This window comes from Branchiostoma lanceolatum, chromosome 3 (genome assembly GCF_035083965.1).
Source record: "Branchiostoma lanceolatum isolate klBraLanc5 chromosome 3, klBraLanc5.hap2, whole genome shotgun sequence".
In the NCBI taxonomy this organism is placed as follows: Eukaryota; Metazoa; Chordata; class Leptocardii; order Amphioxiformes; family Branchiostomatidae; genus Branchiostoma; species Branchiostoma lanceolatum.
This window is the reverse complement of record NC_089724.1, coordinates 614,657-633,808: the sequence shown is the minus strand read 5'-3', so window position 1 is coordinate 633,808 and position 19,152 is coordinate 614,657. Positions and strand designations below refer to the sequence as shown.

The 19,152-nt window shown below is 45.6% G+C and overlaps 1 protein-coding gene across 3 annotated transcripts; it reads left to right on the top strand.

Annotated features, from left to right (window-relative positions):
* The first annotated feature begins 800 nt into the window (after positions 1-800).
* LOC136429618 (uncharacterized) lies at positions 801-8,667 on the top strand. Of its 3 annotated transcripts, XM_066419510.1 has the most exons (4): positions 808-1,203; positions 6,051-6,181; positions 7,387-7,418; positions 7,837-8,667. In XM_066419510.1, exons 1-4 carry the CDS (start codon positions 1,082-1,084, stop codon positions 7,873-7,875), a joined length of 324 nt encoding a protein of 107 aa, XP_066275607.1. In that variant the 5' UTR covers positions 808-1,081; the 3' UTR covers positions 7,876-8,667. The 3 variants fall into 3 exon arrangements, with proteins under 3 accessions (XP_066275605.1, XP_066275607.1, XP_066275606.1); XM_066419508.1 differs by lacking the exons at positions 7,387-7,418; positions 7,837-8,667 and adding an exon at positions 7,075-7,376 and having other exon boundaries at positions 801-1,203; XM_066419509.1 differs by lacking the exon at positions 7,387-7,418 and having other exon boundaries at positions 860-1,203; positions 7,805-8,667.
* Positions 8,668-19,152: the final 10,485 nt, after the last annotated feature.

Sequence of the window (19,152 nt, the reverse complement as noted above, 5' to 3'; positions counted from 1 at the left end):
TCTCCCGTCAACTTGAACTTTGCCGAGAAGCTCAAAGTCTTCGTTTCAAGTCAGCGGCGATTGTCTTACGCACGACGCAGTCACGCCTGACAAACATGATTTGATCCGACAGGTTTTAGAAGGCCTGTGCTGTTCGGTTCTTGTCCTTGTTAATGGCGCCAGGCTTTGCCTTGCTTTGCTTTTAGGACTATTTTATGACACGTTCAGTAAAGGTATTACAAAAACTATGGCGTATCCTTCCCAGATATATATATCTTAGATACAAAACACGCGCAATGTGGCTGACTATGGCGTTAGAAACACAGGATAAAAACTCTTTCTTAATGTCTTTTTAAAAGCAAACGTTGTTCACGAATTAAGAAAAAATGCCGTCAGTAAAGCAAATTTTGTCGATCAGTCTCCGATACATTTTTAACATCAGTCAGAATCTTCATCAGATATAAAATCGGCAGAGGCTCCTGTGTTTCCTTTTTATTTAATTTTATGTGTTTTTCGGCCTCTTGGAAATCAGCTTATGGCTGAAGGGGCCACCCACATGTTTAAAGATTAAACAAATAAATATATTCCTTTCAGTAAAGTTCATTTGTGAGTATTTTAATCTATCTTCTGAGTCGAAATTGAATAAATGTATTTATTTTTAGGGATATGATGTAAGGAATAAAATGTTGCTCACTGCAGATTTGATTTCCCTGGAATCTATTTTGATTCTTTTCATATAAATGGATAAAGGATGAAATTCCTTGTGCACGTTCGGATTGGCACGTACATCTCGGCCCGCCTGACGTAGGCCAATAGAGTTGATCCTACCATCTCGGCTCGCCTGACGTAGGCCAATAGCGTTGATCCTACCATCCCGGAGGCGTGCACGTGGGTGAGCGGAGTTAACCCTGCGGTACTTTCACATTCTCCCGGCGCAGCTGTAGGATCTCCCGGCTGACGTGCGCACCGTGAACATGATCACAACAAGTTAACTTTCATCTCCAACTGACGCAACAGGCCGCCTTCATACAGTCACGTGGCTCCCGGTACAAATTCTGCCTCACGAGTTGCCCGGCAAGTTTCCACCCGGACCGAGCCAGAGATGCGGGGCCCGGCGAGCGAGCGCGTCTCGGCGAGAGGCTGGGCGGCGATGGTGATAGTTCTCACGGGGCTGGCGCTGGCACGAGCCGAGGAGCAGGCGGGGGACCTCCGCTATCCTGATAGGTAAGCTAGCTGCCGACTTTCTACATTCTGCTGTTGGTTTGTTTGTGTGTTTTGTTTAACCGATAAACCGTACCAAGCTTCCCCAGGTGTATCACACCATGTTTTGTACAGTACGTACAAGCTGTGAAAGACAAGACTATAAGGTTTACTCCACCCCCACTGGGATATCGCATGTACTCCTTATCAATGTCATCATTAAGTGCGGGGGGCTCTTTAACGTGCTTAAATTTAAGTGTGGTTCTCCTCAAACAAGGAACCTTCGACTTTAATTTTTGTTACCGTGAAAAAGAGGCTGACAAGTCAAAATTCTCCCTGTGAGCAAATTACATCATATAAAACCTTATCTTTGAAAAATCAAATAGTTCTTAATTAATATTCATGCAGAGAACATCACCATATGCTGAAAAGTGAACTGTAATCTGAAATATCTCGTCAATTTGGAACATATAAGCTGTAATTTTGAGACCAAGAGCTTTGTTACAACTATGCTGCCTTGTCCGTTCCACCTTGACTTTAAGGCACCTGTGCATGCAGATCGATTGATCGATTGAGCGTTGTAAGCGCGTTATTAAGTGTCATCAAAGGTCGGACATCGAGTCTTAGATACACCCGCACAAAGGGATAAGACAGACAGGCATTCAGCATCGCACAATAAACCTCCCCGGCGCGCTGGAACCAATCTTAAATTGTCCTCATAACGAAAGTACCTCAGAATTATCAGCTGTTGATATCAATAATCCGCTGTATTACTGACTCAGTAATATTGAAGATGATGATGAGTATGATTATCTTTGTGGAAAGTGACCCAAGTTTTCTTCCGAAAATAATTTCATCAGGTTGGTAGAACATAGGATATTTGGAGTTTCAGTCAGAAGCTCTGAAGAAGGTGTCTGACAGACACCGAAACGTCAGCAGGTGAGATTACCTGGTTGTGTTAAAAGAAACTCCAAATATCCTGAACCATATTTTGCCTCAAAAAAGTTAACGCTAACTGTTTTCTCACGCGATGATAAATGTCTCTGGTATCACTGGATGAACACGTGGCCAAGGTATGCTTCGAACTCGGGTAAGTTCATTTGTCAGAATCGATCAGTCAAATACGCTGTAGGGAATAGAGTAGTGGTCGCTGAACAATCGGATCATTGTACCATTTGAACATAACGCGTCCATTGGAATCTACACGGCATTTGAATTGAGATCATTGCAAGACGCCTTAAGAAGTTTCAACGCTTGAAAGTAAAACCAAGAACAGCATCCGCAAGGTGGTTATATGTAAAAGACAACGTCATTATGGTAGCAACAGCGTAGGTTGGGTTCTTTGATGCTCGTTACTGCTTGATTCAAGGCGAGTTCAGGTAGCAATCAGCGGGGCAACAATGCAGAAGCACGCCCGCAGTGCCCGACTCTGAACCCGTGTGCTGCAAATAGAATCTGCTTTGTCCTTGGATGACAAAAACTTATGCGTTTGGAGATGTTTAATTATCACGCCAAGAAGGCGCTAGTAGAATTTGTAATCTACTTTGATCAGAATGATAACAATTAGTGTATGGTACAATGATTGTAGAATCTGGTGTAGGGGATTGCATAGTCCCTACTAGTACATGTACTGGAAGTATGTGACTTCTCTACTGACAGAGATGTCATTTCTTGTGAGGGAAGAATAAATTCATTGGGCATAAGTAAAAAAAGTTAGTTCTCTAAGGGATACAATTTGAGGAAAATTGTGATGTTATCCACATCCTTGTGTAAATAAAGTTAGATATAGAATTTTACAATGACTAAACCTGCTCACCGTCTGGTGCTTAATCATCGTGATTTTCTGTAATTGCAGCATACTACAATGTTTCCTTTCGCGGCTTTTCAAGAGAACTTTTCTTGAGCCACTGTGCTGCGTTCTGAACTAGTCGCCATATTCAATGTGACGCTAATCAATATGATACTACAAGCAGAATCAGTGATACTATAGTCATTACCCCCACTCTCTCTCTCTCTCTCCCCCTCTCTCTCTCTCTATATATATATATAGAGAGAGAGAGAGAGAGAGAGAAAGAGAGAGAGTGAGAGAGAGATAGTTGATATACATATAGTCTAGATATGATTATACATATATAAAGTTGACTGCTTTTTCGGGAATTTCAGGTTGGAATCATTTTTTGTTATCATATATTTTCGCCATCTGCTAGTCTTAAATAAATTCAACTTCCAACACCAAACGAAATTCTGACCGTTTTCTAGCAATCCTCGACATAATCCTTCTCAATCTTCACTTGAAAGACTATAGCTGATCAGTTGAAAATTTGGGTTAGTCCAATTTACTGTGTTGGCGTTTATTCAGGACAATTTGTTTTAGTAACAAACCCATAGCTAGCAAATGTAGCGTATAACAGTTTTTACACACCGTAGTGTAAATGTGTATGTTTTAGATCCTGTCTACGAACCATTTCATGACAGTTTAAAAGACATGTCCAAAGGAAGCGTAAAGTACCATTTTATGAAATTAAAGTCCCCGATCATTTATATCAATATGTACCATCTCCAAGCCTCACAAAACGTGAAAGACGTGCGGACCAGCTAACCGAACTTAAACACTCCTCGCTTTACGTCGAACACGCCGCCGCTGTGAGAGCCTCTTAAAGCTTCTCCTCCCACAGGCGACCAACACGAGAAGACGTCTGCTAAAACCCGTAAGCTACAGAGTGCACCTCCCGCTCAACCTTTGCTCAGTGAGAGCAACGAAAACCGCAAATCTCAAATCACCAAGGTAACGGAGCGACGCACTGACGTCCTCAACCCGACACCAAACCGCTGACGTCATCAACCCTACACCAAACCGCTGACGTCCTCAACCCTACACCAAACCGCGGACGTCATCAACCCTACACCAAACCGCTGACGTCCTCAACCCTACACCAAACCGCGGATGTCCTCAACCCTACACCAAACAGCTGATGTCTACCCGGGAATAATTCCATTGGGCTTGGAAACTGATACTGATATTGATGGTTGTAAAGTCAAGTCAAGTTGTTAGCGTAGAACGGTGTTATCTAGCTGATGCTACAGTCAGTCAGTCAGTCCAGGTAGCTATGGCTATCAGTATATTTGGCTATGTGTCCAACTCTACATCAAACAGATGATGTCGTATCTGGTAATTCCATAGGGCTGTGAAATCTCGGAATGACTAAGGTTGTTATTCAGAAGCGGATATTGACGGCTGTGAACTTGTGAGGACACAATGTCGTTAGTGAGCTGATTTGATTTGATTTGATTTGGTTTATTCGACTATAAAAGGTACAGCCAGGGCTACCCAGCTAGCCAAAGGCTATTACAAAGGGTTAGCCCTGGTAACAGTATTCATTACAAACGTTCACAGAGTTCATTACAAACGTTCCACAAAGTACGCCAAACAGATACAAAAAACACCAAGCTAAAAACATAGAAGAAACAAAATTAACAAAAAATATCACAAAACTAAAACGCCTATTAAATTATGTATAAAATCGTTGACAACGCAAAGCCAAAACGTAGGTTTACATTACGTGCTATAAATCAAATATTTCAGTCATTCTTTACAGAGTATTTGTTGCCGAGTGATGTGCAGAGTTTGTTATTGAGCTGATTCTTCGGCTGTCAGTCAGTCTAGATAGCTGCTGCGGTAGTGCTGAAAAATAGACTCGACTGCGTGTCCAAATCAATGTTACTATCGCTATATTTGGCAATGTGTTCAACTCTACACCGAACAGCTGCTAAAGTTAGTGTGGGTGGCAAACATAAAAGCAAGATGAATTAGCCAAACATCAGTTTTCCTGGAGCACAGCGTTAATGTTATCGCAGCTCTGCGTCATAAGGTGCAAACATTCACGTCTGGCAAACCCACGCGACCAGAGCACTTCGAACTGTCCTGATTAGAGTAAACTTGCGTAAACACGCCCCGAATTCACGCAGCGGTGTCAAACTTCTCGCAGCAAAGAATGATTAAAACCGTTGCACATGCTTCCTTACTAATGCACTGGTCGTTGATAGAGACGTGGCGAAAGTCGGCTGAACTGCATTCCCATGTTGTATGTGTGGCCTCAGCTGACCGGAATGTCCCACAAGAACAGGTAGTTTCCACTGGGCCTTCCTGGGGGCTTCTGACTGGAGTACTGCTTCTCGCCGCTATAAGATGTAGGTTGCGCTTTTGCGGCGAGTATACTGTCCCAACCGTGGCTAAGTTTGACCAGAACGCGTTAACGACTGGCCAGGAGAGTGGGATTATGCGTTGAAATGATACCCATTGGTGGCTTAACTCCCCCTGGTGAATCATCCTCCTTTTTTATTTGGCTTAATTTCACTATTTTGAAGCCAGGAAAGGATGAAAGAATGTGGCGCTGAGGGCGACCCTTGTCCGCGACCCTCAAGATGAGGACAGGTGAAGGTGACCTTGAAGATGAAGATGAAAGCCAGGTAGTTAGTTTGCTGCGGACTAAGAGAGAGGCATGAGTTGTAGTATTACAATTAGATCTTACAAGAGATGATCTCAAAGAAACGCGTTCGTTCACGGCAAGGCAGAGGATGGCCAGGTGCAGAACACGACTCTGTGATGCAGTCATCTTCCACACCTCATGCAGCAGCTGGTTTACCCTCAGGTCTATTTGCCGATGATAAACTAGCATGGTCCCGTTTTCGTCAGCCTGTCTACTTAGCTGCCATAGAGAGTTTCTCAGCCTGTTTACTTGTCTGGGCGGGCGGGCATCACTCCCAGCGCCCTGGAGATACCGGGAGCTACCGATGGCATGGTTTCCAGGCTAATGATAAACGTAGTTGTTTAAGAGTGCTGTTTGCGAATGTTTCTCTCTGTCGTTTTTCAGTGATGAGGCAGCTGCCTTCTCCGACCCGGTGCGAGACTACCTACAGAAGTACGGCAATGTCGCGGCGAGATGGCTGCCGGACAAACGAGTGGCAGAGTACGTGTTTGGGCACGGACGGACCAATGACCTGGGTAAGTCAAAGTTCATGACCCTCTACCCATACTCGAAGATCAATGACCTGGGTAGGTCAAATTTTAGGATCCTGTATTCGTACACACAGATAGATTACCTGGGTAAGTCAAAGTTCATGACCCTCTACCCATACTCGAAGATCAATGACCTGGGTAGGTCAAAGTTCATGACCCTGTATTCGTACACACAGATAGATTACCTAGGTAAGTCATGGTTCAGGATCTTGTACGCATACTCGAAGATCGATGACATTACCTGGGTAGGACATAGTTCATGACCCTGCTCCCATACTCAAAGGTCAGCATCATCATACAAAGGAAATGACCCGAATAAGTCATAGTTCATGACCCTGAAGCCGTACACAAGGATTATCGACCTGGGCTTAGATCGTTGACCTGGTTAAGTCATAGTCTATGACCCCCTGACGCCATAACCATGTACCCGTGCACAAAGATCAATGACACTAACCGCAACCAGGAGATGGCCTGGCTACACAAGGTAACTATCATGACGCGTCACTAACACGTCACACATGCGTCATTAACGCGAACTAACTCCAGCCTGTTTCCCTACAGAGAACCGGCAGAGGATGGCCTGGCTACACAAGGTCACTATCATGACGCGTCACTAACACGTCACACATGCGTCATTAACGCGAACTAACTCCAGCCTGTTTCCCTACAGAGAACCGGCAGAGGATGGCCTGGCTACACAAGGTCACTATCGCGTCACTAACACGTCACACATGCGTCATTAACGCGAACTAACTCCAGCCTGTTTCCCTACAGAGAACCGGCAGAGGATGGCCTGGCTACACAAGGTAACTATCGCGTTACTAACACGTCACACATGCGTCATTAACGCGAACTAACTCCAGCCTGTTTCCCTACAGAGAACCGACAGAGGATGGCCTGGCTACACAAGGTCACTATCGCGTTACTAACACGTCACACATGCGTCATTAACGCGAACTAACTCCAGCCTGTTTCCCTACAGAGAACCGACAGAGGATGGCCTGGCTACACAAGGTCACTATCGCGTTACTAACACGTCACACATGCGTCATTAACGCGAACTTACCCCAGCCTGTTTCCCTACAGAGAACCGACAGAGGATGGCCTGGCTACACAAGGTCACTATCGCGTCACTAACACGTCACACATGCGTCATTAACGCGAACTAACTCCAGCCTGTTTCCCTACAGAGAACCGGCAGAGGATGGCCTGGCTACACAAGGTCACTAGAACGTCACTAACCCGTCACAAACGCGTCATTAACGCGAACTAACTCCAGCCTGTTTCCCTGTTACAGAGAACCGGCAGAGGATGGCCTGTTTCACAAGGTCACTAGAACGTCACTAACACGTCACACATGCGTCATTAACGCGAGCTAACTCCAGCCTGTTTCCCTACAGAGAACCAGCAGAGGATGGCCTGGCTACACAAGGTCACTATCGCGTCACTAACACGTCACACATGCGTCATTAACGCGAACTAACCCCAGCCTGTTTCCCTACAGAGAACCGGCAGAGGATGGCCTGGCTACACAAGGTCACTATCGCGTCACTAACACGTCACAAACGCGTCATTTACGCGAACTAACCCCAGCCTGTTTCCCTACAGAGAACCGACAGAGGATGGCCTGGCTACACAAGGTCATCTCTACCCTGGAGTCGGCGGGGAGCAAGTCCTAAACGCGTCATCACGACGTCACAAAACTCCACCTTCGTCCAGCCAATCAGCGTAGAGTAACACGTAACGACAATCCAATCAGATCTTTGACAAGACAATCATCGGCAGTAAGACCTTAGGAGTAGTCACATTATTGAGTTCACAGGTCAAATTCAATGGCAACAGAATATTGTGTTTGCACTCACGTGATCGTGACGTCAGTACTATCCGCCATGTTGGATGGCTAGACCTTACGGTCGATGGGTAAATTTAAATTTGTTCTGTTAACATAGTCACGTATTTAAAAGTACATACAATACGCATGCGACTTCACAGGTCTGATTTGTTCAGGTTCAACCAATCAGTATGGCGGAGTGAAGTCACGTGCTAACCTCAAATAGGACGAATAGAAAAACAATGTAGCCATTTCGAAGCATTGAAAAGTGTGTATCGAAGTCAGCGAAATTCAATTAAACTAAAACACAACATAGGTCTAGTGGCACTGACGAAAGGAAGGAGATGCTACCTGAAACGTCTGACCGTTTCCAAGATTATATCCAGTTGCTTGGATTGAGAAATGTTTTTGGCGTAGTTCTAGTTTTTATTTAGCAGTTCAAGAACTCGAGACCATAAGAGCAAGACGAACTTCCACAATCGGAGGACAAACTATCGGATTCTGACGGGCACGGACTATTGACTAGAGAGACTAGCAGAGGTTCTATGTTTCACCACGTGTGATCTCATTGGAAAAGCACCCGAGTTTGTTTGTTTGTGCTTTGTTGGTATTTCGATATATCAATAAACTTTTCACTTAACATGCCTTCGTGTTTTCGTTCGGAACTTTGAAAAACACTTGTAATGTCAAGGTAGTATTGAATATACGTCAGGGGTAAGCTTTCACACAACGCACAGGTTCAAACAGCTGGCAAAGGGACTCGTTGTCTTTCTAATGTGTTATTCAACTTTTCACTTTTCGTGGGGTCGTGTGGCGTAACAGCAGGGTGTTCGACTCAGAACCAAGAGGTCCCGAGTTCGAATCCCTGACGCCACCGATGTTGTGCCCTTGGGAAAGGCACTTTACACGACTTTCCTCACTTCGCCCAGGTGTATAAAGATAAAAATGAGTATGTTGTTATCTGTACGTGGTACTGTTAATATAAGTTGTAAAAACTTGAGTGCAGTGCCACGTCGTCCTTGTCTGTCAAAAACCGAACTAAAAAAAAAACTTTTCACTGAGAATGCCAGCGTTCGATCGGAGTAACTTTGACAAACACATGTTATGTCATGGCAGTATCAAAGATGCGTCAGGGATAGACTCTCGTGCTACGAAAAGGTTAGAACAGCTGACAACGCACTTTGTTGTCATTTTAATTTGATGTCAAACTTTTCACAGAAAATGCCATCGTTCGATCGGAGTAACTTTGACAAACACATGTTATGTCACGGCAGTATTTATCAGAGATGCGTCAGGGATAGACTCCAGAAAGGTTAGAACAACTGACAAAGCACTTTGCTGTCATTTTGATTAAATATTAAACTTCTCACTAAGAATGTCATCGTTCGTTCGGAGTAGCGTTGATAAACACATGCAATGCCAGGGCCGTATTAGATAGACGTTGGGATAGACTCCAGCGCCACGGAAAGGTTGCTATGCGACGATAGAAAACAACAGAATAACAACAGCTGGCACAGCCGTGGGTAATATTGTAGGAGTTAGACCGTGGCTCAGGTGCGCTGGCTGAGGAAAGCGTGAACGTGCAAACGGGCTCAGCAGGCAGAATAACAACATTAGTCACGGCTCATCCCGACTGGCAGCAACTTACGTAACAAGTGCACCAGGAAAAGGTGAAGGCGGGATTTCTAAACCATAAGCTGAGAGTGTGTACTGAGTCGAAATTATTCTTCACAAGAGTTGAACTTTGACTTCCAACACAAGCAAAATTAGACTTGCCCAAAATTTCGACGGATCAACCCTTTGCCAAGGAATGGGATACTGTGACGCCACGTTATGCATACAGGACACGTGACTCGGTGAGCAGTGGATCATTAGTTTCAGAAAGCCTATGGTGCCCCCCTCCCCTTCTTTTTCTGAGACTTTGTGTTAATGTAGAAGGTATTGAGTATAATTAAAGTTCCCAGTCATCTTTATCTGTATCTATGAAACACTGTGGACTAGACTGAGTTTCGTTTCCCAACGTTTCATTGCTCTTGGTCTTCTTCATGACAGCTAGTGTGTGATCGGTCATCTGCAGATGTTCACACTTAGATCTTTAGTTTGACAATTTCACACAGGAATAGGACTGCCCAGATCAGCCACAGACGATGCTGTAAAGTAGAGACGAACTAGGATTAACAATTGACAGTATTGGACGGTGGAGGGCAGAGGCATACGTAGTACAAATGGTTTAGGGGATTGTTTATCGACATAGAGCTTTCCGCTTAAAACGCTTACCATACGGCTGCGGAGCGCCACCTGGAGACTTAAATTGGTATTGCCAGTTAATTTGCCACACATATATAAGACGAGGGTATAACATCATCCTTGGCATATCATGGAAGGACAAAGTGACCAACACCGAAGTGCTGTCCCGCGCCGGCCTCCCTACCATGTTCACCCTGCTCAGACAGCGCAGACTTCGCTGGCTAGGCCACGTCCGTCGCATGGAAGATGGCCAAATCCCCAAAGACCTTCTCTACGGAGAACTGATCTCAGGAAAGAGACGCACCGGGAGGCCACAGCTGCGTTTCAAAGATGTCTGCAAGAGGGACTTGAAGGCTCTAGATATTGATACGGAGCACTGGGAGGACCTTGCAAGTGACCGTTCCAGGTGGAGATGCACACTGTTCAGACAGCTCAAATCAGGAGAAGCCAGACTGATGCACAGCGCAGAAGAAAAGCGGATCCGCAGAAAAGAGCTTTGCAACAGAACTGAGTCCGCTTACAGATGTGATTTTTGTGGCAGAGACTGCCATTCTCGTATAGGGCTGTTTAGCCATAGTCGAGGCTGTAGGGCCGTTGTGAATTAGGATTTTACCATGGTCAATACTGACCGACGGAGGCCATATATAACATCATCTTGGCTGATGATAGATAGCCTTTGTCAGACCAAAATTAGATGTTAAAAATTGAATAAGGTAAATGATTGAATGAACACATGGTTGCTCAATTCGGCATGTAGCTTTTTTTCCAGTCTGCATTAACTTCTGCAGCACTGCGCCATCTAGCGGGACTTGCAGTACCAGCCAGCGTCTTTCCACACAAGTGCTCAAGCGCCCCCTATGCAAGCAGTTGCGAAGTGCATGAACGGAGATTTATCGGCACATAGCAGAATTATTAAAGTATTGCCGATTCGACCTTCCACGCAAGATTTAACATCTGATTGAAAAGGAACGCAAAAAGCATATATGGTTTCATGGTGCTGATTTTTTTCTGCAATACATTCAACAAGTGTTGCATCTCTAAACCAGGATTCTGTCACTCATATTTAAGCGTGTCACGTGCACAATTGTCATACGGTCACGTACACAAACGTCTTACAGTCACGTGCAAACGTCATACAGTCACATGCACAAGTTATACAGCCGCGTTCACTAACGTCATACAGCCACGTGCACAAACGTTATACAGTCACGTGCATAAACGTCATACAGTCACGTGCACAAATTTCATACCGTCACGTGCACAAACGTCATACAGTCACGTGCACAATTGTCATACAGTCACGTGCGCAAACGTAATACAGTCAAGTGCACACGTCATACAGCCACGCGCACAAACGTCATACAGTCACGTGCACACATCATACAGTTACGTGCACACAACATGCATTCACTTGCACCAACGTCATACAAATGTATCGATCCGTCTATTCGATGTTCCATCAATCACCACGGTGGTTATGACGTCACGTGGAGACACCATATACATATACTTGCAATCTACTCACCCATCAACCTCTATTTCCTTTTCTAGATTCATAATATTCTAATGGTAAACTCAAAAACCATGCGTGATGCTCAATGCAAATACATGCAAATTACGGCACCGAAAGCATAAAACACGGCTCAGCGATCTGCAGAGGAGCAGTTATATTCGCCTTCCTATACTGGGATGGGCTTTTAAGCACGTAATGCTTCGTGAAGGGAGTCCCTAGGTCGGTAAGGGGTCGTTTCTGCACAGTGGTCCGGTCATTAGCTTAGCTCTGATTTTTCCTGTACGTTTTCATTCTGTTATTATTATTACACAGGCTGCCTTTCGTAAAAGACAATCGTAGGGTTAATATTGATTTTGTTTAGCAATGCCCATAGCCAAATGTATACGTATCTTCTTATACTTCGGTCCCATTTTCAGTCCGGGGCCCGGCCGGGTTGTTTGCGAAAACGAAAAAATGCACATCAAGAGGGTACACAATAAATGGTTAGGAGTATTTTTTTAAGTATTGTGTCTTTTGTTTTCTTTTATATCATATTTTCGTTCCCACCAGCTGCCCGGCCGGGTCCCGGATTGGAAATGGGACCGTAGCATTAGTCGTTATAACCACCCTTCGGCGTAACACACCAGCTTCGCATGCACAAATGTAACGGCATGAAATGAAACGCAACTTAATCCGTGTTTTTTTCGATCCTAGCTTAAGCCCGGCAAATAGGAGTGAGATACGAGAACGCACATTTCAGCCAAGCAGTTAGTGCCTTGGGTTCATCATGGACGGGCTCGAATCCCGGGAGCAAGGAGACAGTACTACTCGCCTCTTGTGTTTCAATGCAAACGCAGAGAAAAGATCGCTGACACCCGGACTGCGCTGCTCTGTTTATTAACTAGAGTCTGGATACTTAGATACTTTATTTCCTCCATTTGCTATCATACAAGTAACAAGTAAGTAGCTAATCCTCCTGGAGCACAGAAACAACACACGACTGACAAAGTACATACAAATTGTTACAGCTTTTTACATACTACATTATAATTGACTAGCTTATATACATGTTCCTTATGATCTCCCCTCTCACTCCTCGCGGCACGCTGGCGGCGTCGCTGCGGCCGATCGAATTGACAAAGCACTCAACGAATTTCATCTTTTTATATGTGTGTTTTGTTGTCGTGTTGGTCATACGTGTACGTTTTGAATGATATTCCCATTATAAAGTCAAGGGCAACACAAATTCAGTTTAGGACGCAGCGACGCCGTCAGCGTGCCGCGGGTCCAGTGAGAGGGGGGCTTTAGGACGCAGTGACGCCGCCAGCGCGCCGTGTGTCTAGTGAGAGGGGGGCTTTAGGACGCAGTGACGCCGTCAGCGTGCCGCGGGTCCAGTGAGAGGGGGGCTTTAAGACGCAGCGACGCCGCCAGCGTGCCGCGGGTCCAGTGAGAGGGGGGCTTTAGGACGCAGTGACGCCGCCAGCGCGCCGTGTGTCTAGTGAGAGGGGGGCTTTAGGACGCAGTGACGCCGTCAGCGTGCCGCGGGTCCAGTGAGAGGGGGGCTTTAAGACGCAGCGACGCCGCCAGCGTGCCGCGGGTCCAGTGAGAGGGGGGCTTTAGGAAGCAGTGACGCCGCCAGCGTGCCGCGGGTCCAGTGAGAGGGGGGCTTTAGGACGCAGTGACGCCGCCAGCGTGCCGCGGGTCCAGTGAGAGGGGGCTTTAAGACGCAGCGACGCCGCCAGCGTGTCGCGGGTCCAGTGAGAGGGGGGCTTTAGGAAGCAGTGACGCCGCTAGCGTGCCGCGGGTCCAGTGAGAGGGGGGCTGTAGGATGCAGTGACGCCGTCAGCGTGCCGCGGGTCCAGTGAGAGGGGGCTTTAAGACGCAGCGACGCCGCCAGCGTGCCGCGGGTCCAGTGAGAGGGGGGCTTTAGGAAGCAGTGACGCCGCTAGCGTGCCGCGGGTCCAGTGAGAGGGGGCTTTAGGAAGCAGTGACGCCGTCAGCGCGCCGTGGGTCTAGTGAGAAGGGGGCTTTAGGACGCAGCGACGCCGCCAGCGTGCCGTGGGTCCAGTGAGAGGGGGGCGTTAGGACGCAGCGACGCCGCCAGCGTGCCGCGGGTGCAGTGAGAGGGGGGCTTTAGGACGCAGCGACGCCGCCAACGTGCCGCGGGTCCAGTGAGAAGGGGGCTTTAGGACGCAGCGACGCCGCCAGCGTGCCGCGGGTCCTGTGAGAGGGGGGCTTTAGGATGCAGTGACGCCGCCAGCGTGCCGCGGGTCCAGTGAGAGAGGGGCTTTAGGACGCAGCGACGCCGCCAGCGTGCCGCGGGTCCTGTGAGAGGGGGCTTTAGGACGCAGCGACGCCGCCAGCGTGCCGCGGGTCCAGTGAGAGGGGGGCTTTAGGACGCAGCGACGCCGCCAACGTGCCGCGGGTCCGGTGAGAGGGGGGCTTTAGGACGCAGCGACGCCGCCAACGTGCCGCGGGTCCGGTGAGAGGGGGGCTTTATATTTAGGATGCAGTGACGCCGCCAGCGTGCCGCGGGTCCGGTGGGAGGGGGGCTTTACGATCTCCTGCCTAAATTCGCGCCGGTTTAAGTCTGGTTACCGAGACGCCCCTAATGATCCCAGCGGGGCGCGCGCTCTCGTCTGCGGGGAGACAAGAACAGCCATCACCTCATCAGCCCGTAATGATCATGGCTCTGGGGCTCAAACTTTCGGTAGAAATTAATCCTCAGAGCTTAGTTCTAAAAGGTCTTCCTACCCTATACTCCAGCATACACCACCATCTTATAGTTGAATACACCACCGTTTTGGTTTTGGAGCATTTGATAATTTGCGTAACTTTTTTTGTTACCTTTGCTGTAACTTTGAGTTGCTGTAAAGCCCAATGCACGTTGGAAATCGCCTAGTAGGCGATATGTAAATGTATTCCCCTAGTAAAAATAAGAACAAGCAAACAAACAAGGAAATCTTATACCACAAAACACCACGATCTTAGAGAACCAGGCACAGTAAGATCAGATATCTGCACATATGCAATGATTATAACACAACATCGAAAACGTATGCTAGCCCTTATTGTATGTATGTATTAGTAATTATGATGTTAAATCTTATTCTATACTTCCTCTTTGTGTTATGAAAACGAAGTCTTGCCATACCTTGTACCATGTACAATTGTCGCGCAATAAAGTTCTTCTATGTCACGTGCTTCTTTGTGTTATCGTCTTATCCTACAAACATGCAATGGGGGGGGGGGGGGGGCAGACAGTGAGTGAGTGTGCCAAGGTGTGTGTGTGTACGGTGTCGGTATGTGTGTGTGTGTGTCTCTGTGTGTGTGTGTGTGTGTGCGTGTGCGTGTGTGTTTGTGTGTGCATGTGTTTGTGTGTGCGTGTGTGTGTGTGCGTTTATTTGTGTATGTGTTCGTGTGTGTTCGTGTGTGTGTGTAAAGTACACAACAAAGCTAGTGCCTAAAAAATGAATAGAATAATTATGATGCAGGACGTACGAATTTAGCTAGCTCATGGTTCATAACATAAAAAGATAGGAGAGTAGTGAAGATAAGACAAAGAAGTTACAATCTTTCGGCAAGACAACCTTGTCCAAAAACTAAGACGAGCCGCTCTAATCCTGGCACAGGAGACCATGGGAGGATAACCGGCGTTGTAATCACACATTTCACATGGGACTGAAGACCGCATGTACGTACTAACAAGAACAGGGAAGAATCTCCAAGCAGATATTGGAAGGCAAAATCGTCATTTTATTTAGCTTCCCACTCTTGTTACAAATTGTTAGTGTGCCTGTTCATGGCTTTCAACATTTGATTGGAGTTTAACCAGAGAGAGAAAAGCTAACTAGAACTATCGCCACCGCAGAAAAAGGTGGCCATCAGATCACGGTATGTCTGTAACGAGAAGACAGGGCTAGGGACAGGAATGGAGGCCGGTATCCACATCATTAGTCGTAATTAACACTTCACCGCAAGGTCGGGCCTAGTAAGGCTGCTCTGTTGCCTTTAATTCTGACTCTCTTCACCGCTGGGTTTTGTGTCAAATGACGGCTTTCACTAACCACATTTTCCGTGGCCATGGATGGTATACCCTGTAACGTTACAATAACTCGAAAATCAGTATAAAGCAGGTCCAAAATACTGGTCCTTTGAGGCACCATTTCTTATTCCAGATCCTATCCAAAGAATGGGTTATTAGTAAAAATTATCATTAAATACCAGAAGTCTAAATAAACCATTTGTTACCTGAGTGTGTATTTATGTGTCTGTCAAAAGTTAGTTTGTCAAATTGTTCAGGCACAGTTGTATTTGCATCTGTATTTGTGCAGTTACAGACCTCAGCCTAACCCCCTGTACCTGTATCCATACCACATGTTTTGTTAATTCAGGCAGCACTAGCATACACCCATTCCATTACTGGTACAAACCACTTCTACAGCTTCGACGTCAAAATAGGGAGTCCTTGACACTAAGCCACCGATACTGTAACTAGTCACAGCTATATGACATCGATCCTAAATGGCCTCTACAGTTCAATTAATGGGTTTCAGCTGGATACTAACCATTTAGCTTGTTGATGACATGTTCTAACTAGGTGGGCAGGACACCGGAATGAAGTGATCTAAAACGAAGAGAACTGTTGAAACAGATGTACTTTTATCAAACGCTCATCGTCGTCTTAGTTTCTGATGAGAAACTTTTCTATCATCCTGGATCTCGTGTTTCATCTGAAGGAGAGTAATTTGGATTTTTAGGTCAATTAGCCTTGTAATTAGCTCACCCCTTTGATCCCAACATTTCTCGTTAGCGATGCATTATTGACTTCTGGTTGTGGGAACATTAGCGGCCCGTGGAGCGCTGTTATTGATGCTAAGTGGGTGGGACAACCCTTCTCCTTGAATGGACAAAGTTGATGTAATAAAGGCTGAGCATCTCGCTATTAATTGGAATTGAGGCCACTTCTACTGAGATTAGCGGCGGGTAATTTTACGACGTGCGTCATAGAGAGTATGTTTGGGAGATGAGGTAATTAATGTATTCATAATGAGGTCACTTATGGGTGGCTATGGTGTCCTTCAAAAGACACACATACGTACATAAATAGTATTACGTACATACTCACACACACACACACACACACATATATACATGTATATATATATATATATAGAGAGAGAGAGAGAGAGAGAGGGGAGAGAGAAAGAGAGACAAACACGCATGCACACACACACAGACACGCACACACAGAGAAACACGCGCACACAAATACACAAAGGGTTGGGTTGGATTTTTGTGTATCAGAATGCCAAATGTTAAAACTTTTATACAGTAATAAACCTGATAAATGACTGAAAAAAGATGTCGGAGAGCAATTATAAGAAGTGATAGGGTAATATTACTAGACCTTACATCCGGCTTTTTTCTACCGCAAATGCCATGTATCCATTTCTAGTACAGACTCTCACAGTCGGACATTAATTCTGTTTACTAAAGGCAACTGTGGTCTCCTAATTCAAATGAACTACTGATTTTGCTGCCTGCGAATCATTTCCATAATGAGTACGGTACAAATTTATAATTGTTCCAACACTGGAATGGGAAAATCAGGTTTCTCTGTTTGCACTGGGAAATGCAATCGAACACTAATGTTCCCACATAGATATAAACGTGAAACATAAAGCACTAAATATAAATTAAAGACAGAAATAACTCAATAACACGCTAATGATTATAGCTATAATTTGCCAAAGCTGCATAGATATGGATGATGCGGAATAACTGGGGATAAACAGGTCATGGGCGGCAATATGAAGTTTTGCTTCGCAGTAAGAGCAGTAAGACGAGGGAAGCACAAACGTACAGGAAGGAAATTATCTGTGTTTATATCAGTATATGGCTGGTGCGACCACCCTTCGGTGTAACTTTCTGTATCTGTATAGTCTGTATTGTTACCCTTCGGAGTAACACACCGGCTTCAGTATCTGTGTATAGCCGGTATAATCGCCCTTCGTTATAAGGCTTCTGTATCTGTATCTGTATAGCCGGTTTAGCCGCCCACCGGCGTAACACACCAGCTTCTCAGCATCTGTATAGCCGGTTTAGCCGCCCACCGGCGTAACACACCAGCTTCTCAGCATCTGTATAGCCGGTTTAGCCGCCCACCGGCGTAACACACCAGCTTCTCAGCATCTGTATAGCCGGTTTAGCCGCCCACCGGCGTAACACACCAGCTTCTCAGCATCTGTATAGCCGGTTTAGCCGCCCACCGGCGTAACACACCAGCTTCTCAGCATCTGTATAGCCGGTTTAGCCGCCCACCAGCGTAACACACCAGCTTCTCAGCATCTGTCTAGCCGGCATATCCACCCGTCGGCATTCAGCTTTACAGGCACGCGCCGCGGAGGCAGCTTGTTATTATATTACATTAGGCCACAGCAAGTAAATTTTATGGATGACATCCTCCGCAGACCCCAAAATTAATGAGATAGGGCGAAAAAAAAACAAGATTCCTATATTTTCAAATTTTGAGATCATGAAGCTTCTTAAACAAGAATTGAGGCGACGAAATATGATATCATGACCAACAGGTCTTTTATTCCTGTATTTAACCAATGAGGTTTCAAATATAATATAAAACCTCCTTGATTCAACAGGAAACATGTCCTTGTAGATGTGTATACATCTCAATAGACCAACTACAACAAATGCAGAAAAGAGCTTGTTGTACGTATACCATCATCTGAAGCAACTACACTGGGTATTCATATGTTATGAAACACCTTGTGTATACAGCTCAATTAACTAGACCCCCCCCCCCCCATTATTTATATAATGTCCTTGCTAGATCTAGAACAAACGCAGAAAACAGCTTGTCATACCATCATGGGCAGGAACTACACTGGGTATTCATATGCAATGAAACACCTTAGACTGTCAACGTTTACGACATATTTGCCCATTTTTGGCATGTTGACCACCGTCGGAGGGCAATGAAATTTCTTGTTTTTTATTTCGAAATCAGGCGAAAATTAATGAGCGCGCTGATGTCATCCATAAAAATTACTTGCTGTGGCCTTAATTGAAAAACTCATCCCACCTATTATTTGTACGTCTAGCTGCATCTAGCTGCAACCGTTGTTTCCAGCTATCTAGCGGGGTTGCCCATGCGGTACTTGGTTTCAATGACTGCCACTCTATAATAATGACCATAATTGATAGAAAGAAAAAAGAATTTTAGCATCTCAATCCTGAGTTGATTACTTGTAGTCATGACTGTTTCCTTGATTTTTGATGCATCAACATGTTATTGAATTTTAAACAAAACCGTTCAAGAAAGTGATCGATTCATTTTACAGAATTGAGTTCCAGGTGAGGGGAAGT